The 27555-nt window shown below is 56.1% G+C and overlaps 10 protein-coding genes across 10 annotated transcripts; 6 read left to right on the top strand and 4 right to left on the bottom strand.

The window, feature by feature from the left end:
* Positions 1-446: 446 nt before the first annotated feature.
* On the top strand, positions 447-2757 carry B0I36DRAFT_332550 (isotrichodermin C-15 hydroxylase). Its single transcript, XM_046155132.1, has 5 exons — positions 447-638; positions 726-988; positions 1079-2015; positions 2078-2247; positions 2346-2757. Exons 1-5 carry the CDS (start codon positions 594-596, stop codon positions 2506-2508), a joined length of 1578 nt encoding a protein of 525 aa, XP_046008669.1. The 5' UTR covers positions 447-593; the 3' UTR covers positions 2509-2757.
* An 859-nt stretch (positions 2758-3616) lies between these two features.
* Positions 3617-6631, top strand: B0I36DRAFT_434616 (uncharacterized protein). The gene is made up of 3 exons (XM_046162717.1): positions 3617-3729; positions 3979-5154; positions 5238-6631. The coding sequence occupies exons 1-3, from the start codon at positions 3695-3697 to the stop codon at positions 6205-6207; spliced, it is 2181 nt and encodes a 726-aa protein (XP_046008668.1). The 5' UTR covers positions 3617-3694; the 3' UTR covers positions 6208-6631.
* A 1622-nt stretch (positions 6632-8253) lies between these two features.
* On the top strand, positions 8254-9792 carry B0I36DRAFT_367011 (uncharacterized protein; the record flags this gene model as incomplete). Its single annotated transcript, XM_046159394.1, has 6 exons — positions 8254-8775; positions 8832-9113; positions 9175-9241; positions 9334-9551; positions 9610-9658; positions 9716-9792. 6 exons carry the CDS (start codon positions 8254-8256, stop codon positions 9790-9792), a joined length of 1215 nt encoding a protein of 404 aa, XP_046008667.1.
* A 237-nt stretch (positions 9793-10029) lies between these two features.
* B0I36DRAFT_387479 (fungal-specific transcription factor domain-containing protein) lies at positions 10030-12942 on the bottom strand (the record flags this gene model as incomplete). The annotated part of the gene is made up of 5 exons (XM_046161179.1): positions 10030-11814; positions 11883-12230; positions 12312-12622; positions 12771-12801; positions 12892-12942. 5 exons carry the CDS (start codon positions 12940-12942, stop codon positions 10447-10449), a joined length of 2109 nt encoding a protein of 702 aa, XP_046008666.1. The 3' UTR covers positions 10030-10446.
* Positions 12943-13296: 354 nt separating this feature from the next.
* Positions 13297-14502, top strand: B0I36DRAFT_251272 (uncharacterized protein; the record flags this gene model as incomplete). The annotated part of the gene is made up of 1 exon (XM_046150599.1): positions 13297-14502. The coding sequence occupies one exon, from the start codon at positions 13297-13299 to the stop codon at positions 14500-14502; it is 1206 nt and encodes a 401-aa protein (XP_046008665.1).
* Positions 14503-14652: 150 nt separating this feature from the next.
* B0I36DRAFT_166093 (Glyoxalase/Bleomycin resistance protein/Dihydroxybiphenyl dioxygenase) lies at positions 14653-15604 on the bottom strand. The gene is made up of 3 exons (XM_046148728.1): positions 15395-15604; positions 15234-15267; positions 14653-15132 (listed from the first exon to the last, which is right to left on the bottom strand). Exons 1-3 carry the CDS (start codon positions 15434-15436, stop codon positions 14783-14785), a joined length of 426 nt encoding a protein of 141 aa, XP_046008664.1. The 5' UTR covers positions 15437-15604; the 3' UTR covers positions 14653-14782.
* Positions 15605-16359: 755 nt separating this feature from the next.
* Positions 16360-20249, bottom strand: B0I36DRAFT_417155 (uncharacterized protein; the record flags this gene model as incomplete). Its single annotated transcript, XM_046162103.1, has 5 exons — positions 19783-20249; positions 18924-19723; positions 18653-18677; positions 18314-18447; positions 16360-18197 (listed from the first exon to the last, which is right to left on the bottom strand). Exons 1-5 carry the CDS (start codon positions 20235-20237, stop codon positions 16360-16362), a joined length of 3252 nt encoding a protein of 1083 aa, XP_046008663.1. The 5' UTR covers positions 20238-20249.
* A 1365-nt stretch (positions 20250-21614) lies between these two features.
* On the top strand, positions 21615-22999 carry B0I36DRAFT_387476 (uncharacterized protein; the record flags this gene model as incomplete). Its single annotated transcript, XM_046161178.1, has 3 exons — positions 21615-22091; positions 22151-22222; positions 22275-22999. The coding sequence occupies exons 1-3, from the start codon at positions 21809-21811 to the stop codon at positions 22997-22999; spliced, it is 1080 nt and encodes a 359-aa protein (XP_046008662.1). The 5' UTR covers positions 21615-21808.
* A 56-nt stretch (positions 23000-23055) lies between these two features.
* Positions 23056-24975, bottom strand: B0I36DRAFT_295901 (uncharacterized protein). The gene is made up of 5 exons (XM_046151874.1): positions 24808-24975; positions 24230-24741; positions 23744-24201; positions 23643-23710; positions 23056-23607 (listed from the first exon to the last, which is right to left on the bottom strand). Exons 1-5 carry the CDS (start codon positions 24867-24869, stop codon positions 23145-23147), a joined length of 1563 nt encoding a protein of 520 aa, XP_046008661.1. The 5' UTR covers positions 24870-24975; the 3' UTR covers positions 23056-23144.
* A 790-nt stretch (positions 24976-25765) lies between these two features.
* Positions 25766-26659, top strand: B0I36DRAFT_250086 (uncharacterized protein; the record flags this gene model as incomplete). Its single annotated transcript, XM_046150524.1, has 1 exon — positions 25766-26659. One exon carries the CDS (start codon positions 25766-25768, stop codon positions 26657-26659), a length of 894 nt encoding a protein of 297 aa, XP_046008660.1.
* Between the last annotated feature and the right edge of the window lie 896 nt (positions 26660-27555).

Raw genomic sequence — 27555 nt, 5'->3', positions numbered from 1 at the left:
TCCATCAACAGTCAGTCCCACTAACTAAGTGAGCCCATTGGGTTTTAGTCGTGCTCACGTTGAACGCTCTAACCAGTCTATCTTGTGAAACTCCTTAAGGTTTGCACCCTCGTCGCTGGTCCAGCACATCCTGAGACAGCTGTTGGTTTCTGGCCCGACCGCTCTTAGCCTGAGCGTGACAGGTGGTGGATTCGTGCTGGGTCGCAAATTGTGGATGACTTCCCCATGTGATTGCCTTTCAGCAATCCTTACAGTCGCCTACTACGCGCGTGGATAGGGCCGACACTGATAGGCTATTATATAGATAGCCCTTAGCGTAGTGCGCCCCCTAGCAATCCGTGCCGCAAGCTGTCAGCGTTGTACTGGGTCCCCCAGTGGAGCTCCTCACTTGGGCTCAAAACCTCAATCCTCCCCCGCACTGATCGGCCTCTTCCTCACTTTCTACACGCTCACCTTGACACGCTCGTGGCATAGTGTGACGATTGCCAGCCGCTCAATTGCACCTGGCCCGCAACCCAAGCAGCTGCGTGTCGACTATTAGAGGATCGCTAGACCGCAGAGCGTCGCACACTGTGGAGGCGCCAAGTCTCGTGATGGCGTTTTTCGAGGGGCGGTCGCTCGTGCAGAGCTTCCTCTCGGTGAGTGACCCATCAGACCAATCCGCGCATCCACAAAGGCTTTGCCCTCTCGAGGAGCCGAACAGCTGATCATTGCGCTCGTCACAGGCTATCGTCGGTCTCGTTTTGGTCAAAGTCATCTACAACATCTTTTTCCACCCTCTGGCGTCTTTTCCAGGCCCACTCCTTCGCAAAGCGACGAGGATTCCCTGGACGGTGTCTCTGCTACGCAATAGGAGCATCTATGACATTGACGAGCTCCATCGCAAGTATGGCCCCGTGGTCAGGACCGCTCCCAATGAGCTGTCCTTCCTAGATGCCAACGTTTGGCGAGACATCATGGGCGGCGGCAACAGCGATATCCCAAAATGGTCAGTCTACTCTCTCTGCTGTCGAGGCTGCAAAAGTGGTCCGTGTCTCACCGCAGATCCCCAATTGTGTTAACTCTGATCCTGAGCCAGGTCCGGCATGTATGGCGTCCCCCGGTTTCTGCCACCTCACATCCAGAATACTACAAGCAAGGAGCACCACCGCATCTTGCGCAAAGCACTTTCCCCAGGGTTCTCAGACGCATCTCTGCGCGCCCAAGAGCCCATGATACAGAACCACATCACTGCCTTGATCTCCCGCCTCCGCTCGGGCGCCAATTACGACGAGGGCACAGCCCCTCCCGCCTCTAGCAGCAGTACGCAAGGCACGGTCTACAACCTCGAGATGTGGTACCGCTATGTCGTCTTTGACGTCATCTGCGACCTGGCCCTCGGCGAATCCCTGGACTGCATCAACAGCGTCACCATACACCCCTGGATCAAGGCCATGGAGAGCGCCGGCGGCTCGTTCATCGCGCTGATCGCCATCAACATGTACCCGACCCTTGCGGCCATTGTGGACTGGCTGATCGGCAGCTCAGCTCAGCAAATGGCCAAACTCATGAACAACCATATCAAGCCGGCCGTCAACCGCCGGTTAGCGCAGGGCGATTCCCGGCCAGACCTGGTGAGCCCTCTCATCCGGCTGCAGAACAAGGCGAGGGAGGCGCAATCCAAGGACGACGCGTCGCGCAGCGGCTCGTCCTACAACGAGGAAGCCGCCCTCGAAGAACTCATGGCCAACTCCCAGGTCATCATTGGCGCTGGCGCAGAGACGACTGCGACGACCTTGGCAGCTGTGACTTCGCTGCTCCTCGACAACCCGAGTATGCTCGAAAGGGTGCAGAAGGAGGTTCGCGGAGCGTTTTCTACTGATGGAGATATCACTTCTGAGGTGGTGAGCAAGAACCTGCCGTACCTCTGCGCTTGTCTCGATGAGACGATGCGGATCTTCCCTACGACTGGTGCGGCTTCGCTGAGGATGACTGACCGAGTCATGAATATCTGCGGGACGGTCGTTCCTCAAGACGTAAGTGTTCCTCCCACCATCATCACGTGTGATAAGCAACTGACTTCGAACCCTCTCGACAGACGGTTGTCGGCGCATGGACTTGGTCTTTGTACCGCTCGAAACAGTTCTGGACCGATGCGGAAGAGTTTCACCCGGAGCGATGGCTCAATGAAGATCCGCGCTATGAGGGAGACTCGAGAGAGTTGTTCAAGCCCTTCTTCACAGGGTCGAGGGACTGCATTGGACAAAAGTATGTTTTGACACCCCGCCCCTTTGTGATTCGAAAACTCGACCTGTGCTTCTGCAATTCTGTGCTAATACCTCCATTGTGGCTGTCTCACTTCTCAGTCTTGCAATCATGGAACTCCGCCTCATCCTCGCGAGGATGATCTACAATTTTGACATGGAGTTTGCCGACGCAGACTCCCGCGAATGGTCCAAGAAGCAGTCGCACGGTTTCTTTGTCTGGATGAAGACGCCACTCAACGTCCGACTGACACCGAGACCCTGAAGACTCCGACTCGGGAACCAATTGGGAGGCCAGGGTGACAAGCAAGAACTATGCGACTGGATGGGGGTTCGAGACGGGGCAGGGAAGGAGCAGTTACTACCCCTATTTGGTTCCGCGTAACATGGTGAAGGATCCTTTCTGTTATTGTTGGCGTTGGTCACGCAGCTCGACATGCTGCTTGTGCAAATTATGACACGAGCAGGGAAATAGGTCACGCATCTGGCGGGCGTTATTGAAGAATTGGCGAGCAGTGCTACCTAGCGTAGGTACCGTGCCATGGCCGTTTGCGTGTCACCCATTCGAATCGCAGACCACGTATGTACATAAACTCTGTCACGTGATGTATAGTTGGGCTTGACATTCCCGTCATCCCCGTCATCCCACCTGCTCATCATGAGCCATGAGAAAGTCGTGGGTCTTTGCCAAGCTCCACCTCTTGGCCGCAGTCAATGCCCACCGCCAGTGCTCCGCGGGCTCGTAAGCAGACGCGCTGTGTCTTAGCTGGTGGACTACCCAGCGCAAAAGCTGTCTATGCGGTCCACTCCGTGATCGTGAATGAACAATACTCGACACAAAAAAGGCGTCAAGGCTCTGACCGCCCGGCCCCCAAACGGACCCCAAATACAGACCCGCAAGATTGTTTCAACTCTGGTAGCACAAGTGGCAAATCAGACACCTGGCAAATGCATGGCTCTTTGCCAAGGCCAGAGCCTGGTTGTGCCAAGCCCCCGTACGAGAGAAACGATGCATGCAACCTCAAGGCAGCGCCAGTGGAGTTTCCTCGAACACATGTCCGACGTCGATGTTAGCTTCCAATGGGCACTGATGACAATCATAGAGCTGGCCCAGAGAGTATTGTTGTTAGGGGCACACGCGACTGCTCTGCCCTACTATTATGCGGCATGTGAGGATATAGGGGCTGGGGTGCCCCTGAGGCTCACACGGCTGTTTCGGGTGCCGCTCCCGCGCGGCTGCACAAGACAAGGGTATCGGAGGGGGTGGTCAGACCAGCAGGGTTCTTTGTGTTCCCCTACATCGGAAGGCAAATATATGAGGACGTCCTCAGTAAGGCCCACGAGCGGTCAAGTTTCCACAAACACCAACGCGTCCCAGGACCGCGGTCCTTTGTCATCACAATACCAGCGGCGACGAGCTGGTCCGCTGGCCCTGACGTCTGTCCCCCGACATGGCCTACCAGCCGTACATTGCGTACGAACAGCCGTACGATATGTCGGCGGATCATCACGGGCGGGGCAAGACAGACTATCATCTCGGGCAGCTTCCCCAGGACGATTACGAGCACCCAACTACCTATGAGAGCACAACAGCCTAATACCGAGACGAAGCGGCTGAGAAACCCCCAAAACGGCCGAGAGCGCTGCGCAAGTGGGTGAGGTTTCTCATTATCCTCGCTTTCGCCATCCTCGTTGGCACAATCAGCTTCTTGAGCTGGTTATGGTTTGGCGACAGAGGATCAGTGACATGGCGCCGGCTGGCTCTCGATGCCTATGCGGCTCAGTCTGTCACGCTCTCCGGCGTCCTTATTAGGACAGCCCTCGGGATCCTGGCGCCGCCTACTACGTCCATGATCGCAGCCATTGTACTCGAGCGACGTGGCGTGGCCCTGGACGCCCTACTGCCGATATCAATTACCCGCTACAGCAACAGCGGCGCGCTGTCTCTGATCCACCTCTTCCTCTCACCGTCAACCCTCGGCGGCTTCTACACATTCTTGATTACGCTACTGTTCCTCTTGACTCTCGCTGCGCAGTTCTCTTCCACCTTGCTCGTGCTGGACCTGCAGCCGGTCCCCGTCATGAACTTTAGCAGGACCGTGACCTTCCCCTACAGCGCAAACATGACCCACCCCAATGTCGCCTTGAGCGGAGACACACTCGACTACTACAAGCACCGCCCGGACGTCTTTGGCATCTTTGCCGAATACAGCGAGCCGACTGCCACCGAGACGGACGGCGTCGACGATACCGGTGCCACGGTCCGGGCCCTGCTGCCACTGACCTCCCAGCCCGAGCGGGAGCGCGTCCGCAACTTCCAGGGCATGGCGAAAGTCCTGGACGCCCGGGTGGCCTGCGTGCGGCCGGAACTGACAGACGTCCGCGTGTGCGGGTCCTGGTCGTCGGAGAACTGGCCCGTGTACCAGCTCTGCGGGAGCGTCCGGAGCGGCACGCCGAGGCTCCCGGACAAGGCATATGTGAAGCCGAGCAGCAAGACGACCCCGCCGGAACAAGGGCTACACCCGCTCAGTGTCAACTCGACCTTTCAGTGCGACATTGTGGCTACACAGTGGAGCGAGGACCGGCGGGACCACGACTGGGCCCTGTGCATGACGAGCGGCGTGCAGCTGGCTTCCATGCTGAGCAACGCGACGGCGTACGGGGAGTACTATCCGCAGATCGCGGGCAGTAGTCGCAGCATGGTCGTGTTGAATGCACGGGACATTTTCCGCCAGCTGCAGGAGATGGCTCCGTACGGGTACACCGCGAACCTGACGAGAAACGGGACGTGGACGATGCTCGACGCCAAGGCAGAGGGGCCCTGGACGCACCAGCAGGTTCGATACACTCCTCCCGACAAGTCTCCGCAGCTGCTCAGTTTCAAGACGTCCTGGTGCTCTGAGCTGGTTGCGTAAGTCAAGGATCCATCTGCTCTGTGCTTTGTGTTTCGAGTGTGTAATGGGAGCGTGCTGATGTATACATACACATTTCTAGCGACGGCCCCGTGCGGTACATGAACATTACTGCCTCCACGGACCGCCATTCGAACAAGGAACCCTCGTACCAATTCGACGGCCAGGCCGACACATTCGACACGACCCTCATCCGCGAGCAGCTTGGCGCAACCTCGACGACAACAACAACAACAACATCAACATCATCCCAGAGACAAATCCTCACCCTCTCCAAATCCTCCCTCGACCAAAGCCTGGCCTCCATCCGCGGCAAGCCCCTCAACGCCAGCCTCGCGGCCGACCGGTACATCGACTCGCGCGTGAACCTGCGCGGCGAGCACACGATCCTGCTCCAGCCCTGGGCCATCCGCGCCGAGAAGCACGACGCCGAGCAGGCCATCAACATCCGCATCACCGACTCGCTGCTGTCGGCCATCTTCGCCGCCGCGCTCGATGACACGAGCTCCCCGGCCCGCGCGATCCAGGCGTTCCGCTTCACCCAGGCCAGAATGATATACTACGACGCGCTGAAAGCGTTCTCGGGTAACTTGACCTCGGCCGAGGTCGACGAGGAGATCCTGGTGCTCGCGCCCGCCGCGCGCGCGGGGTTCCTGTCCGTGATGGGCATCATTGCCGCACACGTGGTGCTGTTTGTGCTGGTGCTGGTGCTGTTCCTCAGGGAGTCGCGGTGGAGCTTCCTCGAGCAGGCGTGGTCTGCTGTCGGGCAGGTCGCGAGTCACGCGGACGCGCAGGGGTTGTTATTGGCGAGCTCGGCGGTGACGGACGATGATGTGGCGAGGTGGGTGTCTTCGTCGTCATCGTCTTTCCCTGACGCGGACGCAGGCCAGCCTCGACGGCGTCGGATGGGGACATCGGCTGTCGGCAGTCTTGTGCAGGGCGTACGGGGATTGTTTGTGCGGCGGCCGGGGCCTGCCGAGTATGGCTTTGGGCAGGATGTGCGTTACCAGGTCAAGGATGGCGTGGTTGTGAAGACTCTCAAGCATGCATGAGGGACTTGAAGGATGTGCAAGTCACTCATCGTCTATGCCATCACTTTTGTTTCAGTCATGATGATGCATAAACTACTGCTCACATCGTTAGACTCAGTATGGTATTGTTCACTTGGGGTGCCCGAGAAAGGCGAGGCCCTTTCTCTGAGCCAAGTTATCTTTGAAAGGGCTTGAGGGGAAGCCCCGCCCGTAGCCTCACTTAGACATGACGTAGAGCCAACATGTAGGATGCCCTGCCGAGCAAAGTTGGGTCTCGGACCCCCACTGCTTGCAGTTAACCGATGGCGACTAGGCGCAAAGGGGACCGCAACACATCTGAGCGACAAGCAGAGGCGAGGACTGTGCGTTGGCCCCGCCATTCCACATACGGCGCCTCAATATTGAATCTTGCAGCCTGCAAGACCATAATAAGACTAGGTCGGCGGTGCCACTCCTCGCGGTCGGTCCCACATGGCTGGCATCTACCCGACTTCACACCGAAGCTCATGTGTGTGCAAGGATGAAAGCTGTTTGTGGCTGTAGCGGATCGCGGGCCGTTCCGTTGTCTTATTCCTGCCCGCTGCAGGACCACGGGAGGTGCCGCCCATTCCACAAAGCCCGCAGCGGAATAGTCTCTTTGCTGGCTGCACTCGCTCCCCCCTCTTACCCCCCAGGGAGACGAGCGACGACGTAGCCGTTGTGGTGCTTCGCCGGCGCGATGTCTTATGAAACCTGCGCTCTTACGCAGACAGAGTTCAGCTGAAGCCTAAACGGATCTCGCGATTCCGTGGTCCCGCCCTGCTCCCAGGCATCCCCAAGGGAGACAGCACTGCGGGTACAACCATGGAGATGGCGCTCGGCTTGCAAGAAGGGGGACGTAGCTTGCTGAAGACATGTAGAATTGCTTGGCTGTCGGGGAAGGGCCCGGAAGAGAAAGTGGCTGGCTGAAGATATGCAGAATCGCTTGGCAGGCGGGGAAGGGAAAGTGGCTAGCTAGAAACGTGCGGTGATCTGCTCCATATCACACTGATGCTGTAGGCCATGATTGAAGTATACTCTGGCAGTCGAGGCGTGTCTGGGTCGAGTGTACGTGCCGTGCTCGGACAAACAGATTTGAGCGTCACCGATGATTCAAAGACAAAACGACCTCATGCATGGTAGTTGCATCAATAGTCCCGGCAAGATCGACAGCTGAACATCCGGCCCTGTGGACAGTGGAATGAGTGAAGATTCTTTGGCGAGAACGCATCTCGAATGATCTGCTTGCCATCGACCTCCCCGCCAGATGTGGCAAGAGGTCTCGGTCTTAGCGCTGCCAAATCACAGCACGCTCAGCTAGCCGCAGTAAACAGATGTTCTATTGCATCACCTCTGCCAGTTAGACGATCATCTGGATAGACAAGATGACTGCTCGCTTATCGATCCACTCTCAGCAATAGTCGGGCTCGGCCAGACCCAGCCGCTCGAGCATGCGACCAATGCGCGCTTGTAGATGTGCATGATCGGCCCCGGACTAGTAAGTTCGAGACATGAATACATGGCTGAGCTGGAGACATGTGGCCCGTATCATGCCGCAAAGGAACCAAGCTGTGGATCTCTGTCGTCACAGTCGAGACTTGGCTGGAGAACCAGATGGCCAGACACACAGACGGACACAGCGCTTCTTGTTGGAGCAGGACGGATCAGCATATGTCGCATGTGGGTTCTCGGTGCCCGGTGTATCAGCGGACCAATATTAGCTGCCAAGTTGTAGCGATGACGTGTACAGTTAGGCTTTTGTTGACTTTTGCTCCAGCGCTGGCGAAAGTCACTGCATCTTGTGAGCCCCAAGGAAAGATGCGCATCTGGCAGTCTTCGCGAGACCATGTTGTGTCACGGGAGCAGAGCTCGGAATGTTGCTATGTATTTGTAGCAGCACACTATGGAGGCATACAAATATCTGGCTGGACCTGCCGCCGCGAAGATAATCCAGCACATAGACATCAACACACTCCCCATACGCTCTTCACTTGACCACACAAACACACATAAACACACTCACAATTATCCTCTTCATACATTTACAAGATGGCTGCTGTCGCGCCCCCCTCTTACGAATCCGTCATTAGTGGCGTGATTGACAGCGCAAAGAACGGGACTGCTGTGCCCGCTGCCATGGCCAAACTCTCTGCCGAGGAGATAGCAGCCATCAACAGCGCACCTATTCCCGCACCTCTGGATGACGACATCAAGAAGAAGCTGTACGACGATGTCGCCAAGTACATTGCCAAGGACGAAGAAGCCCTCAAGCGCCTCGAGGCAGCAGCTGTAGCCGCTGTGGCTTCTTGCAAGAGGAACGACGACATCTTTGCGGAGCTCTTGACCATGTTGTACAGGATCGACAAGGACAACAACATCCAAGATGACAAGTTTGCGCCCCAGCTGGAGGCGCTGAGAGAGCAGTATCGATCCGTCATCAAAGAGAGCCGCACACTTGCAGCCGACATTGCCGTCTACAGCGAGAACTTTGACGAGGAAGTCGTAAACATTTGCGCCGACAAGACGCTGAGCACGGATAGGAGACTGGAGGCGATTAATAGAGCCATTGAGGTTGGTGAATAGCACCTGGTGGCATATGACGAGTGAAATGACTGAATATTTTGCAGGAAGTGGTGGAGCACAAGGCTCGTGCTAGCAAGATCGTTGACGACCTGAACGCGGCTGACGCCGCCTTCAACAAGCTCACCGTCGACTTCGCCAACTGGGCCAACACGACGAGCACCAAGTTCGACGCGGAGATCGAGGCAGCCAACAAGGAACTGACAGGACTCGCCGACAGGCTCAAGACCCTTCGCAACGTGCTGATTGGCTTCGGCGTGGGAGCTGGTGTGGGATTGGGAGTTGCCATCGGCGGATGTTGGGCTGGGCCATTCGCCCCGGTCTGTTGGGTGAGTCGTCGTCCGAGTCAAGCGAGGTACCTCTCGTGCGATCATACTAACTATAGCCCAGGTGGCTGGCGCTCTCCTGATGATCGGATTCGGCGTTGGATTGGTGACAACAGGGATTCAATTTGCGGGTAAGTCTGGCCCCCCAACCACCCACAATCATGATGACCCGCGCTTTCGTGCTACTCTCTGCCCCTTGCTAACAGTAGTGACCATGACGCAGCTTGTCAGGATGAGATCAACAAGAAAAAGGCCGAACTTGCCGCACTCAAGGAGAAGAAGGCAGCCGTCGAAACGGCCCGGACGACCCTCATCGAGACAGCCGCCGTCGACCGCGTCGAGTTCCACACGAACATCCAGTCCATCGTCACAGTCTGGAACGCGGCGCTGGCCGATGCTCAGGAGATCAAGGATTGGCTTCACAAGGGTGCCGATGATGCCGTAAGATCCAGAGACAATCCCATTCGTGCTTGGTGAAGTCTGCTAATGAGCTTCGTAGGATCTACCCAACTACATGGCTATACAGCTCGCGCATGGTGTCGCCTTGTGTAAGCATTTCCCTGTTGAACCGATTTTGGGACCACTGATCACTCATGTTTTCGCAGACACCAAGATGGCCAAGTACCTCAGCATTTACGCGTCCGGCTTGACCAATTTCGCCCCGCCAAAGCCTGCGTCCTAAATTGGCCCGGTAGGATAACTTGACGAACAGGGGTGCGCTTGCTCGATCCCCAACTCAAAGCGCGCGTTGCATCACAAGGTGGTTGTTCCAAGTCGCTTCGGGGGGATGGAACAGTGGCCCGAGTCGGGAGATTTGACTGTACAACGAGATAGTTATTCGAAAGATTTAGCAACTTATGGATCACACTCATTCGACTTCAAAATCATATGCGGATGACGAGTAAGAAACACGGAGATGATTGCTAGTTACCTGAACAGGACTGGACAGGCAGATCTACATATTAGACAGCACTGAGACAGGTAAATGCTATCCGGGCAACGCTTGGAAATGAGAAAGAACACAGTTGGAACCCTGAACAGCAATCCTCATTCCGCCTGAATGCATTATCGAACTGGCAGCCTAGTCATGTATGAATATGGACTATCCCATGAGTGTGCCTGTCCAGGCCCCCCCTTGTGCCGCAACAATGACTAAACCTAGGATGAGCGCCAGGAGAATCCGATATACGACAACTGACCTTCGGGAGAGAGCAATAGTGAGTTAGTATTCTTAATCAAGCACCTAGTCTAAGTAGTCGGTAAGAATAATACTTGGATAGATCCCCGAAGCATAAAGGAATCACCATCTAAACTAGAGGAATCTTTACTTGGGGATTCAAAAGTCAATCCAATCTGCAAACTCCCAAGCCTGCCACCACTGCATTGCGTTCTCACCTCGAGCAATCTCTGGGTATGGTATTACACCAGCCACCCCACCGAGCGGCTGCGCTTCTCTAGAATTCCAAGACGATACATGGTTAAACGGGTCCATCTCTGGTGACGCGAAAGCGGCTGGTATGTCGAATGCCCCATCCGTAATGTGTGTGGCAGCCGGTGTCGCATCGAATCGCTGCCCCGGCGGTTGTAAAGTCTGCTGAACAGCGACAGCAGCGGCAGCACGGGAAGCCGCCGCACGCGTATGGAGGTCCAAGAGTATCGCGTACTGAGGCATTGTCTTAGCCTCGTCAGGTATAAGCCCAAAGGCCCTTTCGACCGCAGACAATGCCCGGCCGCCGAGTGAGTCGTCGCCATCACCGCCACTGCCATGAGAGCCTTGGCTCTGCGCAGCAGCGTCTCCGGAAATGTACTTGAGCGCCACGTGGAGCGCTACCCAGGGGGTGCTAAATGTTGGGGGCAGGAGCCAGCGCCAGCGCTTCCAGGCTGGTTCTTGATGCAGAGCGACAACATCCTCCAGGATGAAGACTGCTGGCTGGATGACCTCTCTAGCAGGTTGTGCGTTCGCAATCGCAGGGTCCGCCGGCGGCAGTCCGTGCTGGCGGAGGAAGAGCTCGATTCTTGCAAAAGAGAGTCGTGCCATGGTTGCGAGGTAGCGATCTAGCGGGTGACGCAGGGCGTCGGCGGATGACAGCCTCCCCGTATACGTCTGGCGGAGGATACTAGCGTGCTGTAGCAAGCCCCCCAGGCTCTCGGTCGAGGACGAAGGGCTCAGCGCGGTCGCGGTGGTGAGGGACCTGAACCCTTGCAAAGCTGTCCACGTGTCCAGGCGTGCAAGTGTTGGAGTCATGTCCGTGCGACCCCCTCCTGTTGTCTCTGTATCTGTGACCATGGAATTCGGACCGAGGGCTGCGTCATCAATGTTCAAGGGTCTTGCAGTGTCAAACATGTCCTGTGATATCAGAAAGTTGGAGCTTCGCGGTGCTCCCGCTCCGAGATGCGAATCGAGCAGACAGATCTGCCACCAGAGCCGACGGCGCATCTCGACATCGAAGCTGCTGAACCCTGGCGACTGGCTACTGTCTCGGTGTAGCTGCAAGCGAACCGCCAACCGCACAAGCATGCCGATCAAAGGCCAGGCCCGCTCGGCATCACCGCCGCGCACGAGCACATTCAAGTATATGACGTAAGCTTGCAATACTCCGAGGTCTTTTGTCGTGAGTAAGTCGCACTGCTGAAATGCCTGCTCTGCGCCAAGTCGGTAACGGGCGAGTACTTCCGATTTGGAGGAACCAAAGTTCTTGGGAACCTGAAGGTCAGGGACGTCAGCAAAATTCGAGGTTGGTCTAGGGTCTTTGCCTGAGGTCGTCTACTCACCTCGTCCTCATCAAATGCAGCAACGGCAGCAAAGGACACTGCCAGGACCAGAGCCGCCAAAGCTGCGTCGAGCCTCGACCAGTCGCCGGTGAGATTGCGGATAATATCCACCATGGATGGCTTGTGCAGCAGCTTAATGATGGGATCAACCCTCTCCTCAAATGTCTGCCAGATAAACAGCATCTGAGAAGGCATGGGAAAGAGATCAAGAGAAGAGCTGTTATTGCCAGGGACCACTCGGCCTAAGAGGTAGCTGAAGTAGCTCACATGAGGGCGCTCGCTTGAATCATGCTGTGTGAAGAACGGTGGCCGGCTGTGGTCCCGGACGGCATCGAAAATCTGCTCTACCTATACACTGCAAGTCAGATTTGGAACTTTGCGATCAGGAGCCAAGCTGGAGAAACGATGGAAGCGATGGCAAATAGCTACCTCGGAGCAGAATATTGTCCAAAAGCGATCTTCCACGATGAGATCGCCGTTGTCGCAAGTCGCCAGCCCGCCGCTGCCGAGATCTGGGCCTGCCTGTGTGCTGGGCTGATCAACTGCCATGTGATTGCCAGCCTCACTGGTCATGTTGCTGGTGGTACTCATGTTGTTGGTGTCTCGGCCCTGGCTGCTCGCGGCAGCAGAGGAGGCTGACATGATGCTGCAGTCGCTGCCGTCCTCGATGGGGCCCGAAACGGCGACCTCTACCTGGGAGCCAAGGTCGGAGATGAGGGCCTCGAGATGTCGCAGCCGGCCTAACAGTTGTGCATTTCGATGTGTAGTGGCCGCGTGCTGCCTGCCAGCCAGCTGTGCGCGACGTGGCACGCGACCAGACACGGGGAAGACGCAAGTGACCTTGTTCCGTGTGCAGGGCGCACAGGGATCGTGCCTGTCGCATTTCACCTTGCGCCTCCGGCAGTTTGTGCAGCTCTGCCTCGGGGGTGACACGGTCAAGTCAGTTGCGCAAGTTCAGGGGATGGGCGCCGGATAAGAGCAGCAAGGGGTGCGAACGGAGATTTCTCACCCAGATCTTGAGCCCGTCGACGCCGTCGCCAAGGGTGAATGGCCTCGCCATGTTTTTGAATGTCCTGTGGTCAAGGCTTGTTCGCACAAGTGGCGGCCGACGGTTGTACCTGGCAGACCGCAGCCGCACGAAGTTGCTGCTTACCCCGTCTCAAACAATGGGCGGTCGGCCCTGGGCGTGTTTTGATTGGCTCCAAGGCCGAAGGCTTCGGCCCTTGACGCCGGGCCTTGTCTCCGGCCGAGCCTCTTTGCAGGGTCCACACTTCCAGGACCTAAGTATGCTGGCTGTATATAAGCACCATCTCTAATATGCACGCCTACAATGACCTATGGTGCTCTGCCTACACAAAGCATGAAAGGTGCTCTCACACCACGAATCCTCAAAATTCCCCTGCTGTTGCACATCATGGCCACCAAGACGGTAGTCATCCTCGGTGCCGGCTTCACAGGCCTGCCCCTAGCACACAAGCTTCTGATCTACACGGCCCCGAAAACCAAGCTGAAAGTCATCCTCGTCTCGCCCAGCTCAAAGTTCTACTGGAACCTCGCCGCAACACGGGGCGTCATCCCCGGTGCAATTCCCGACGACCAGCTATTCATACCCATTGAGCCTGCCCTTTCCCGCCATCCGTCAGAGGGCTGGGACTTTGTCCTCGGCAAGGCTACTTCCATTATGCCCGAGACCAACAGTGTCGATGTCGTCTTGAACAGCGGTGACCAACAGACCATAGCGTACGACCAGCTCGTCATCGCCACCGGCTCGCATGTCAGTGGAGGGTCTCTTCCTTTCAAACTGATCGGCACCGCAGACGAGACTGTCGCCGCTCTTCATACACTACAGGAACGCATTGGTGCAGCAAAGTCTGTTGTAGTGGCAGGTTCTGGGCCCACGGGCGTCGAGGCCGCTGGCGAGCTGGCCGCCTTCTATGGTCGCACCAAGGCAATCACCCTCGTCAGCGCCAGCGAGCATGTCCTCGCGGGGTCAAACGTGTCTGCAGCGCTAGCCAACACGGTCGAGCAGGATCTGCGCAAGCTCGGCGTCAAGGTCCTGGCCAACACCAAGGTGGTCGAGATCCGAGGAGTGGCAGAAGGCGAAAAGGACGGTGAATTTAGTGAGGGCAGCATTGTCCTGACCCTGTCCAGCGGCTCAACCCTCACAGCAGACGTGTACCTCCCACTTTTCGGTGTCCGACCAAACACCGACTTAGTCCCACCGCAACTCCTCGACGAGGCGGGAAATGTCAAGCTCGAGAAGACGACGATGCGCGTCATCGGCACTGACAACATCTGGGGCATCGGTGACATCGGGGATCTCGAGCCAAAGCAGGTGACCAACACGGACGCGCAAATTACATTCCTCGCCGACGCACTGGATCAGGTTCTCACAGGAAATGGCCAAGGGGCGGCAGCCGCAAAGTCGCCGGCCAAGGAGTACAAGCCACTGGACAAGACCATGATTTTTCTGTCGCTGGGGCCCAAGTACGGGACCGGTCAGGTCGGGGGATGGAAGCTCTGGGGCTGGATGGTGAACTACGTCAAGGGCCGCAGGATTTTCGTGGACACCGCGCCAGACTATGTGGCGGGGAGAAAGCTTAGGCATGCCTCGATGTGAGCGAGTTTGGTGGATATGCATTTCCCTCGATATCTCGTTTGTGCGAGTAGATAAGGCTTCGTTCAGTTTCGGCTTGCACGTAATTGTCAACCCGTCAGGACATACGAGTCTGTGAAACACAAGCCGCAAAATAACTAATTGAGTATCGAGGTTTGTTTTCTGCTAAAATCTCAAGTCCCGTTCACATTCTGTCCCAACAATGCTGTCCAGCCATTACCACAAATGCACCACCTCATATGCTTAGGAAGATACCGGCTCATCCAGTTGCTTCTTCCACCAACTAGTTTGCACATGAGGACAAGATCTGATAGATACCGCCCGTCGTGCCTTCAGTGTCCTTGAAGTAACGATACATGCCCGATTCTCCTTCCTTCTCCGGCCCGCTGAGCATGGAGCCACCAGCAGCCTCGATGGCTGCGGCGCTCTTGTCAAGGTCTTCGACCAGCCAGTAGATGACCACTCCTGCGCCGCCGGGTTGCAGCACGCCAGTGGACTCTGGGGCTTTCTGTATCCCACCAGACAGGGACACGCCGGGGTTGAAGTCGAACATGGCCAGTTTTTCGGGGTCGTCCGGCTGCGTGGAATGCTGTTTGAAGGTCCAATCAAAGACTTTGGCGTAAAATTCGCGGGCTGGTGTTCATAATACTTCAGCATGAGGTCTTTGCATAGGGTGTGCATGCCGACACTGTGGCAGCTGCACTGGGAGTGGATAAAGGCGGAGCGATACGGACCTCGCGGGACATTGGACGCGGAGATGCCCAACCACTTTGTGTTTCAAACCACTACCTGTCAGTAAGGGCGCGCTGGATCTTTGCCGTAACGAGATGCAGAGCATATTGGAATGTCACTGCGGGTGTACACAAAAATGTGCCACCAGAGCCTGGAGACTGACCACTGGGCTGCCAAACTTGGGGGCTTTCCACTCGCCAGCCATGCTTGGTGATTGTGTCTGAATGCTTGGATGAGCGCGTATTGTATTGCGTGGAATGGGCAGTGTCCACAGATCAATGCATGGAACCTGTGGAATTGTCTGATAGTTATATATTCCTGTTCATCATGTGCATTGACTTGGGCCTGTCGGGGAATGAATAAAATAGATCCCTCCTGTGAATCACGGTTGATACCAGTGTCGCAAAAGCCTTCCAAAGTCTCCCGCGCCACCGGCGCTGTTCTTGTTTCACGACGAGACCAATTAATCAGGCTGAGAGCATGTGAATACCCCGCGCCAGCTGAACGTGTTGGGCACATCACCCATGAATCCTCACGAATTGGAGGTGAAACCACGATGCCTAATTAAGCATTGGCGCGCGGGCCTGAGCAGGCAGCAATGCGCTAGCGCCAGAGGGACTAATTTCGCTCACATTACTCCTGAACGAAGTATCTTAGCGACAGACCACGCATGAAAAGGGGTTATCGTCATTGGAATGTTCTACGCGAACACGAGCGGCGCAGGCGCTAGCGGCTGAAGCTTAGTCGCAATTCTCGGTGCTGAGCCATTTATTTGTGATACTGCTTCTTGTTATGAGAGACATGTTCAACAGACTCGCGTGACTGAGAAAACGATTGCGGAGACAAGGAAGCAAGCGCTCCTGCCTTTGTTGGCAGGTGGTGCCAAGATTCACTCTGACGCGGAGCCATGGATCCCCCGAACAGTAATGATGAGTATGGCCCGACTCCCACATGTAGGAGTTCGGCAACGATAGCATTCTGTGAGTGATCAACTGAAGGGAGATTAAGAGAAATAGATCCAGTGTAACTACAAGGCGTACGATGGGCTCGTTCTAGAATTATTCCGTACCATAATGGGAAAAAAGGGTTTGGCGAAATCGCCGTGTTTCAAGTTACACCTACATCAAGTCATATTTCGTCCAGCTTCGCAAGCCAATATTCCAGATTTGAACGATCTGCTTGTTCCTCAACTGACTCGTCTCCTGACGGTGGTGATGGTGGTGGTGGCTCACACCACACGACACCAATACTCTCTGCAGCCTGTTTGTGGTTGTCTCTAATGCTCTGATCATGCAGAGAATCAAGCACACGATTCAGGCGAGTCACCCAAACTCCTAGCCAATGCTGCCACAGAGGTCGAGCCGAATCAGAGAATCCATCGCTGGATGCGAAAGTAGAGCCAGCCAGAATGTCAGAATTAGGTGTATTACCCGTCTCCTGGTCCTGATCACCAGGCTCACGTTCCTCTGGTAAATCCTGCTCAACAGGCTTTTCCTGGGCCAAGACGTAACCAGTTCTACCTCCAATCATACTGTAACACTCCGCAACTATCTCATGGAATAATGATTCAACGAGTTCATCATGCGCATTGTCGGGATCGTGGAGCGGTGGCTCGTCATCAGGCGTCAGGCCGCACGTGTGCTCTAGAGAGAGTGCCTCGAAGGTCAGAAGACGGAACGCTGCTAGATAGTGCTGCGTATTCCATGAGGTTCCAAACTCGGCAATCATCTCTAGAAGACGATCGGCGAGCCATTGCGGACTTCTCCAAGGTGTGCCATTGTCCAGGACTGCAAGAGATTCTGTGAGCCAGTACATGAAGGGAGTGCGACCGGTTCCAGAGCAGAGACAGAGACTTGAATCCATATGGGTCAAGTGGGAAATATTCGCAAGTAGAGAGCGTCTAGACTTTGGTTCTTTGACGGTGTAGCCGAGCTTAGCATGGACATACCTCAGGCCAACGGCCAGCACATGAGCGATTGTGACTCCTTGTTTGGATTTAGTAGCTCTGCAAATCTTGCACGACTTGGATGACGCACAGTACAAGTTCCACGTGCTCTGTATTGTGGTTGTCCAGTCGGCTCCGCCTGATACAGCATATTTGAGGAGGTCCCAAGGTGGATACCGCCAGTTCTCCTCGCTCTGGCCGACTACGTGGACAAGTTGATACAGGAAATTCGATCCGTCCGAGAAGGGCGCCTCTGAATCGTGAAAGCCAGCACGGCGCAACCCGGAAGCGATCGCGCTGTACATGTGTGTCCGATGGAGGGATCCTTTTCTGCTGGCTTCCGCAACTACTTCGAATAGTAAGTGCCAGATTGGTCTAAGATCGGAGTCGTCATCGGCAGTGGTCAGGAAGCTCGAAATCTTGATGCCGAGATTGCGGAGATGCTGGACGACTTGCAAGGTGTGGCGATCCAGTGGAGCGTCCTGGTTGAGCGCAAACTCGGTAACCTCTTGTCTGGACAGATGCCTCCGTGCCAGGTCGCGCAGGTGGTCCCGGCGGTGTGCCAGTTCGGAAAGATACAGGGCAAGACACTCGCTGGAGGGTGGACACACAAGACGCAGGATCCGACGGAAGAAGGAGCGACTTGACCGTATCCTGCATCTGATTTTGAACAATTGAACCATGTGCGAATAACACCAACAAAGCTCATGCACACGCCCGTGCATCTGTTCTGAGCAAATAGTGAGCACCAACTCTGCCAGTGTCTCCCCAGAGCTGTTTTGATACTCAGCGACGCCCCTGAGTTTAGCCGAGGCAAGGTCGTTTCCATCTTGTTCTCCCAGGATCAGGCCTGACACAAGCGCCTCGAAACACTGGCCTGTGAAGAGTGCGAGCTCCACATGGGTCCCATGACCGAGTGCTGCTTGATCGCCGAGTAGATAGGGTTGACAACGGACCATCTCTGTGACCGAGACAGCATCGTCAAGTACAATAGCCTCACTAAGCGGGTCGGGGCGCAACTCTACACGGATTCAATTTAGTTAGCATCCCACAATCAGATCACAAGATCATTAGGCTACTTGTATTTCTGACCCACCATTGCATATGCAGGACCGCCCCACGTCCATCGCCACCAACCTAGCATAATCCTGTAGTCCAATTTGGCATTGGCAGTGTCTGACTGCACGTAGCGTGGCAACAGCAAGTCGAGTGCAGCATTCCCTTCCGGAGAGTCGTGGAAGTCTACCCACAAAACGCCATTGAGCGCCAACCTATTTTAGAAAGCAATTAGTTCTGAAGCAATCCATATCCCCCGTTCACCACTGTCGAGGAGCGAGCTTACTGTCCGTTACGATTTTCTTGCTCAGGGCGAATCCCGTACACATTCACCATTTGGATAATCATATCGCGTACGAGCTCATGGTCGGAAGGCCGGAGCAGCTGCTATAGGTCTCTGGATTAGCTTGTATTTCTCACGGCGAATGAGACATAACCAGTTTGCCTACAAGGTAGAATGTAATTCCATGAAGAACTGTTGACCCACTGTGATCAACATCCGTTGGGGACGCCCTTCCAGCAGAGTATATTTCTCCTGCCTTTCGTAAAAAAGGCGCGACAAACTTTTCAGCTATCCTGGTGTGATTGTGCTCGATGCAGCAGAGTTCAAGTATGAAGTGTTGAAAGACTCGCACAAGTCTGAATGACGGCGAAACGTGTCGGTCAACAACGGCGCAGATCGCCAACTGACTGCTGATATTAAGACCCCCGGCTCCTCCCCGCCAGCCATAGGTGAATTTGAAAGCCGCATCAATCAAGGTGTTGAGGAATCTGACTCGGAAAGCCACAGCTCTTTCTGCTGTTTCCATTGTCCTGTTGTACGTCGACAGACTGCATTCGCGGGAGTGCTGAATGATCTCGCGGCCAGTTGACATGAAGACGCGCGATATGCCGCGCTGGGCTTGCCGTGAGTGAGACACGCGATACGCCCGGCAATTGCATACGGCACGAGTGCCCGATCTGGAATACAGCTCCGTTGTTTCCATATCGGTGAGCTCGCGTGTGGCTTCAATCGAGTCCCTGCTTGACATCGAGGTGGCGAGCAGATCAGGCTGCTGACAAAGCTGTTGCATGGCGAGGCGAGCACTCTGGCTGGACGACGATGCATAGCCTGGCTGTGCCGAGATCGCTTCTAGCAAGTCTGCCTGTGTCTGCATCATGGTATCAACCTTTGTCAGGATTGTCGCGTGATGTGACAGCGAGAGACTCTCGAGCCGCGAGGACATGGCATCGAGGTTGCTTGCGGTATCTCTGCTTGCCGTTTCAATGTGGGTCTGGAGCGCAGGGATGCTCGACTGCAGGACCTCGGCGAGCAGCGGGCCGAGGACATCGACTGCGGTTTGTGCGGTGTCGAGGGTTTGGAGAATCTCTGTCGCGTCTGACTGCACTTGTGACAGACTTTGCGCATGAGATTCGGCCTTGGCTAAGATGGCCTGGCTGGCTTCGTGCTGAGCATTTGCGATGCTGGTCGACTGGTCGATTATTACATTTCTGGGCGAGAATGTCAGTAGCGGAAAGGGAAAGCCCTATAACGGGTGTCATCAACTTACAGGCCCAGACTTTGTAGCCCTACCTCCAGGACTGAGTTGACGCTGGCAAGCTTGCGCTCCATCTCGCCGACCTCACCGTGCTTGAAGCCGTACTTGAGCTTTTTCCACGCACTCAGACATTTCTCCTTGAAGTCTGCGTCTGTGCTAGAGCATTCAGTGTAATCGAAGAGGAATTGGTTCAGATCCAGCAAGTCAGACTTGCACGACTCGATGCTCTTTGCGGTTGCGTGGAGCAGCGATACTGTCGTTGGCGCCTGCGCATTTGTCGCCGTAGCCTGGACCCGCTGGAGCGTCTGACCCACGAGGACCAAGGTGCTGGATAGCGTAGTTGCTTTCTGTCGTAAGCCTTTGAGGTCGTTCTCCTTGCTTTTAACAGCTTCAGTGAAGTTAATGATGCCCTTGGTGACCTCTATCGCCAGGGATATGGCGCCCAGGGCAACACCTGCGACGTCCATGGTGCTAGGCCCGACACACTTGGTTCAGAGCTACGCTGCCCAGTATGTAGTGAACTTTTGCCTTAAAGGCAGAGGCTACAGGAAGAAGAGCAAGCCATGAATATGTAATCCAAGGAGGGGTAAGTCCATTCTTGGCACCGCAAGGCTCTAAGTTGTTCTGGCAGGCCTATCACGGTTGCAGCTGATGTTGCAGGTGGCAAACACAAATACAAAGATTCACAGCCCCCACGCCGCACGCCAACACGCCAACATGCAAAATGCACCGCCACCTTGTAAGCAAAGTGGGGTAAGCATGGTAAGACAAAATGGAGTTCAGGCAGCAACTCTCCAGACTTAGAGGCAGCTGTGGCGGAGTGTGTCTCCCAATAATTTTGAGGCACGTGGTTACTCTGACAGTTGAACGACAATAAGATCCAGCCATGTCAAGGCTGGAGCCGAGCAGAGTTAGTCGCTCCTTCATTCCGCGCCTGTACATGTTTCAGAGACAATGCTTGGCTCAGAAGTAATCGTGTAGACGTGTGCATTGTACCCATGCCTCGATGTTCGCTCCAATGGTGTACATGCTACCTTCTACCACAGACACCAGCGTGCTTGCTTTCCAGGTAAGCACCTGGTCTTGTACTGAGGCAGACTCGAATATATCGAGCACGTGGCGTTATCCGTTTACGACGTCTGTTGCTATGTGTAACCCAAAGCCATTCATAGCTTGCGAAGTTAGAGAGACCAAGCGGTGCGCGAGCTGAGTTATTTCCTACATAGTGTAGGCTGCAACAACAACAAAAGTCACGCCGCCGGAGATATGTCATTGCAGGGATGCTAGCCGGCTTGCCCCTACCACTGGGTATTTACGGTTAACACCGTGAATCGAAGATATGATCTAAAGTGGGACGACATTGTTTACCTGTTTAAGCATATGCCAAGCCGGCGTCCCACACGATGAACCTTAACGGCAGGCGGGCCCGCATTGCTAGGTGACCCGAGGGCCACCTCGGGGATTTCTAAACTGCGATCTCCAACAACTTTTGTGTGGGCAGGAGCAATTTATCCACGTGTGCTACGACCTCCAGCCAAACAGTACAACGAATCAAATCAGGACGAGGCCGGTAGACGGAGGTAACTGTCGCCGATGCCGTGCCTGGCCAGCACAAGGCCTGTTGGCGGGTTTTCCAATTGTCTCTTGGGGAGGCTGTAGCATGAGGGGAACGTACGTCTGGGCACACCAACTTTTCGGGAGTGGCGTGCGGCTGGGGCTGGCCCATGACCTCATCATGTCGACGCTGCTGTGTGCCGATGCTGCAGCTCGAGCCCTTTAAGGACGGTCTTCCTCGTTAGCACTTAAATAGGTAGACTTGTCGCTCTGGTGTATCTCGCTCATATCGAATCACGACACTTCCGTCGGCTATCCCCGAGAACGGCACCGGGTATCTTTTAGCTGTCTGAGTCTCATCATACACATTAGTTCACGCATACCAGCTAGGACCTCCAGCTTCCAGCCTAGCCATTGGTTCAGAGCTGCCCGTACGCCCCCTTCAAAGGCACAACCGCCCAACTACGGACATTTTCTCACCGGCATGCCCACGCACGCCGTGGTTCGCGAGTCCAACGCGGGAATCACCCCGGCAGACGCCCCCAGGGTGGCTGTCTTTACGGGTGGGACAGCCGGCATTGGCAAGGCCACGCTCCAGAAGCTTGTCGCGGTCGGCACCGAGATCAAGGTATACGTGATTGGACGCAATGGCCCAACGCACGCAGGGTTCCTCGACGAGCTGCGGGCGTCAAATTCAAAGGCAGAGATTGTATGGCTGGAGGGGCAGGTATCGCTGCTGAGTGAGACAAGGAGGCTCTGCGACGAGAGTAAGGGAGCGACTGGTCTGCATTGCTGCTGAAACGTGTCGATACTAAAGCCTTCATAGTCAAGTCGAAAGAGAAGAGCCTCGACCTGCTCTTCATGAGCGCGGGCTATGTTCCGCTAGGCGGGCGAAAAGGTTCATTATCACCTTGTGCAAATGGGAAAACAAACATGCTGACTACCTACAGACACATCCGAGGGCTACGACACCACCATGGCCATGTCATTCTGGACTCGTGCCCTCTTGGCCAACCAGCTACTCCCGCTCCTTCGCGCCGGGGCCTCATCCACGTCTTCCAACAGCACCACCAATAACAACCCTCGAGTCATCAGCATCTACGCCGCGGGGATGGAGAAGGCCAACATCCCTCTTGACGACCTGGACCTCAAATCCAAGTCCAATTTTGGCATCATGAACTGGGCGGCCACCTGTGCGAGCCTAAATACCGTGTATCTGGATCACCTTGCATCAGACCCGCAGAACGCCGGCGTCGTCTTCATCCACAATCACCCTGGCGTCGTGGAGACGGACATCATCCTCAAGGGATGGAACGAGGGGAGTTGGGGCCCCACGCTGATCCGCTGGGTCCGGCCGGTCATGTCCTTCTTCCAGCGCTTCTCCAGGGAGCCGCCGATCTCTCCAGAGGAGTCGGGAGAGAAGTCGTTGTTCCTGATCACCAGTGCGATGTACGGCGGGAAGGGAGTGGCTGTGCCAAATAAGGACGGCGTTGAGGAGAAGGCGGGCGGGGAAAAGGGGAAGACGCTGGCGGGAGGGGACAACGGGTCTGTGTTTGTCGTGTTGCCTCGGGGGAACTGTGAGCAGCCAAAGGAGGTGCTGGAGAAGTTGTACGTCAATGGGGGAAAGGAAAAGTTGGTTGCAGAGACTGAAAAGGTGCTGAAGCCGTACGTCTAAGGGTGAACAACTTGAGTTCACAAATGACGACTGCATTGTACGATACTTCCATCATGTGCAACTAAATCCAGATTGTATTAATAGTCTAAATGAATTATTGTTCTTCTACAAACTACACCCGCGCTGGACGCACACTATTACTGGTCTACTTCTCTCTGGCCAGCTGGTTCAGCCATCGCTCCATGTCTCCCACCACGGCCTCTCCCAGCTCAACGTCCACCGCACAGTCATGCCAGTTTGCACCGACGCACATCGCGCCACCAGCCACGCTGGCAGGCGAGAACTCGATCGCACCTGCGGGCGTCTCGGCGCTGGGTCCAAACTGTGCCCTGGTGATAGACCACCCGACAGAATTCTCAACACCACCACCATCACCACCACCACGCTTCCCTTGCCCATCGAGAACACCGATATTCGTGACGAGCCAGCTGAACTGTCGTGGCCTCTTGGCCATTTCCTTCATAGTCTGCTGCCAGTCCCCGACAAATTTGAACATGCCCACAATGTCGTTCTTGAGCCCGAGCTCAAGCTGTCGGGCAATCTCCTTGCGCGACTGCGCCGAGACCGCCCACACTTCACGGACCAGCTCGGTGGACAAGAAATATTCCCTGTCAGTGACATTCTCAGGACCTTGGCCATTCACGTGCCCATTTTCTCCCGCGAAAGGGGGTCAAGCAGGCCACGTATCCTCGCGACGAGCTGCGAGCTGTGCTTGTGCGGCAGCTACGTCACGTAATTCGCCACCGCCCGATCCTTTCCTCCCCAGGGCCCATCTGCCGTGCCGTCCGCCGGCAGATTGCGTCGGTGATCCATGACCGTGGAGCACTGGAAAGCCGTGGCTCTGTCCTTGCGCAAGTGCCTCGCAAACGAGACCAGCGCGAGCCCGTGCATCAGGCCGGTGATGGTGGTCTGGTTCTCCCTGCACGAGGCGATGAGCGTCTTCAGCGCCGCCGCGTCGACGTCGAAGCACCGGAACTGCGTCTTGTAGGGAACGCCGCTGCGGATGGGACACCACTTCGCAAAGGAAGGGTCGCGGGTCAGGATGGGCGGGCGTGTTTCCTGGTAGACTGTGCGGAGGAAATGCCCGACGCCGACGGACAGCTTGGCGAGCTTCTCAATGGGGACTGGCAGGTTTGGTGGTGGAGACGATGGAAGCGTGAGGGTGTTGGTGGGTAGCGTCGAAGCCTGGGCGGTCGTAGACCCTTTCAAGCTTGCTGTGGTCACTGGCACTCTTGTCTTTGCTATCTGCATTAAGCATGGCGTTGAGCGAGGCGAGCAGGTCTTCCTGGAGGACCCGGGCCCCTGCGCCGTCAAAGTGCTGATGGTTCCACGTGAGCAGGACTTCCATCTCTGTCGAGGCCGGGCCTTGCCGGATGACAGTGACTTTCCAGTGTGGTAAAAATTCTTCAAAGTCAGGGTACTTGTCGTCCAGCTGCTCGGCAAATACCTGCTGCACCCGTTGCGCAAAGTCGTCGTTGGCCTCGAGATACAGCCATTGGATGTGCTCGGACAGATTCAGGCGCGGGAGCTGTACCCATGAGGGAGTCTTGGCTGTCGCGTTCTTGGTGCCGACCTGCAGCATCGGGTGTTTGGCGATGATGTCCAGCACGGCAGCGGTGACTGCTTGCTCGAGCTGGGGACGCGATTCCGGGCTTGCCATGCGCGCCGGGATCGCGTAGCGGCAGGACAGAGATGTCCCCCGATACTGATCAAGGAGATACATGGCCAGCTGGTACGTCTCGCTTTTCGCGCAGTAACATGGTCAGCGCTTGTTACCAGGATTGCCTACAGGCTAGCATGGCGCTTACTTGATGCCGAACTTGCGCAGGACCCGCAGGTGGGCTGGCGGCGTCTGCGTCGTGGACGCCATGGTGATGGACGTTAAACCCAGAATAGACAATGAAACGAACGAGTTGCGGCGAGGCGAAGAAAGACTTTGTCAGCGGGCATGTCTCGTTTGATGATGCGCGCGGGCTATTTGGACTTGGTGCTTGAGCATAGGCAGACCCTGGACCGCGTCTTGCACGCGAGGGCTGAATCTGACGTGAGATAAGCCCCTGGCTTTGTAGGCGAGCCCCAGCACGACTATCCGTCGTTGAACTAGCGGGCCCGGCTATTGCAGAGTGGCCCCAGTAGCCTTACAGAGCACAAGACGGTCTACGGCTGCTCTGTAGCTTGAAATAGATCCTGGAGCAAGGTCTATGGATCCTGATATCCCAAGAACGGCGTCTGATGGGTACTATGAAGAAATGCCGTTTCCGTGCCTGCTCCACTGGCCGTCTTACTTGCATCCACGCCGAGTATGCAAGGGCTGCACTCCACACAAGCTACTCTATAGACTCGGATTGGACGGCAGCCAGCTCCAACAGGCTGGGTGCGACCCAAAGACCCTACAGCGTATGCGGGCTCGGCTATTTAGCTCTACTAGCTTTCCAAGGCTGAACGCCTTTTCTCGCGAACCATCCAATCGCTCCAACGACACCGACTTGAAACCACGCTGTCATCCCTAGCCATGGCAAGAGGCATCAGATCACATCGGACCTTTATCCGGCAGGCCTGCCCAATGCAGCAATGTTTCTCCCCCAGCGTGCTGACCACCATCACCACTCACCACCATCCGCCATGCAATCAGTATAAGAGTGATTGACCTGCGGCGTTGTCCAACTTCCCCCCAGCATCCATCACTTGGCACCTGCTGTACACATCCACCAAAACCACCAGCTAATTTTCAATTGGATCCCCTTCACGTACATCCAACGCACCAATATGGCGTCCTCCACCGAGCCGACCTACGACCCAGAGACCTACTGGGTCGCTCCCAAGCGCAACTTCCGGTCCTCGGCCCGTCTGCACTTCCAGCACGCGCTCTTCCAGAAGACCCTCAACAACGTGCTCCTGCATCCAAGCATCGACGCCGCCGCCTCCGGGTCCTCCTCTCTGCGCGTGGCAGACCTTGGCTGTGGCAACGGCGTCTGGCTCTCAGACCTCCACGACTCCCTCACCGCGCAGGGCGTCACCTCCCACCGCCTCGACGGGTTCGACGTCAACCCCGTCAACTTCCCGCCTGCCCACACCCTGCCCTCCAACATCCACCTCAGCACCCTCAACGTGTTCAACCTCCCCGCCGAGCTCGAGGGGGTCTACGACGTCGTGCACCTCCGCGCCTTCGTCTCGATCGTAACCAAGAACGACCCCTCGGCCATCATCGGCGTGGTCCTCCGCATGCTCAAGCCCGGCGGCCACGTCCAGTGGGAGGAGACCCGCGTCGACCTGCAGACCTGCTCTTCGGCCGGGCCCGAGGTGAGCAAGACAGCCAACGAGACGCTCATAAAGGTCATCAACGCCGGCGGGGCCGCGCTGGGCAACACGTACGACTTTCTGGCCCAGCTCGGGTCCCATCTCGAGAAGGGCGGGTTCGAGAGCGTCGAGAGCAAGCAGACACCCAAGCGGCCTGCGGATCTAAAGGCCTGGACCGAGAACTACCTCATGGTGTGGGAGGAGATTCCGGATCTCCTGCCGAGCAAGGCGCTGGCGCCCAACTCGCCGGTCACCAAGGAGAGCTTCACCGAGCTGTTTGTCAAGTGTGTGGAGGAGACGGAGAAGGGGGTTGTCGTGCACCAGGAGGGTGTGCTCAGTGTTGTGGCGAGGAAGCCCTTGTAGAAGAAGGACAGGGAGTATATGCTAAGCGAGAGAGCCGCAAAACTGCTGCTGCGAATATGTCGTTAGACACATTGCTCTCATGCTACTATTAGATGTGATCGTGGCGCCAAAATACGGACGAGCACAACTGGGTGCTCGTGGCTGGATGGTAGCTCTCCATAGGCTTTCCTGGGTTCGTCCGGAATTGCGATACCTGCCGGTACGTCTTATGCCGCGTGTCAACTTTTCTCCGATGATATATAAGCACATCTGCAAGAATATAGTTAAGGCTACTTACCAAAGCAGTCAGCACTCACTTCGTATGCGGCGCTTTAGCCAATGGGTTTTGCCATCGCGGCGCTGGCGTATGCATGAGGGTGGCATTGGGGGACTTCCACAGTGAAACACGACATAGAAACTACTTGGCGATACCGCGCTCTCCACTCAGAATCAAGGAAGGGCCAGGTCAGTCGTCCCGCTCGTCGCGTCTTCACGGCATCACTGCTGACCAAGCTCGCGACAACTCGCCTTAGCATGCCAGGATGGCGTATCCCTTGAAGCACGTCAATCACGTCAATCACGCCAATCACCAGAGCCTGGTCATCTGCACCCCGCATGGCGCCCTGCCGCCGACAGCGGGCGTCGGCAACGGCCAGTTCCGCATTGCGGAGGCGATGACTAAGTGGAATACACAAAGACGGGAGGGCGGCGGCTGCCCTTTTGGAGAGCTGAAGGATGCCGATCTCGTCGGGAACAAAATTCCGCCTCTCCTGCCCCGCTGCCGTCCGTAAATGTGCCCCAATCGTGGATGGCTATCCCGCCCCCCCGTGCCAAGGGGTCCCTTTTGCCGACGGGCCTGGAAACTTTGTTCTCCACCCTGCGGAAACCGGCCGGAGCAGATCTCCTAAACTGGGATT

The sequence above is a fragment of the Microdochium trichocladiopsis genome (assembly GCF_020744255.1).
Source record: "Microdochium trichocladiopsis strain MPI-CAGE-CH-0230 chromosome Unknown B0I36scaffold_9, whole genome shotgun sequence".
Taxonomy (NCBI): domain Eukaryota; kingdom Fungi; phylum Ascomycota; class Sordariomycetes; order Xylariales; family Microdochiaceae; genus Microdochium; species Microdochium trichocladiopsis.
This window is presented reverse-complemented; position numbering and strand designations above follow the sequence as displayed.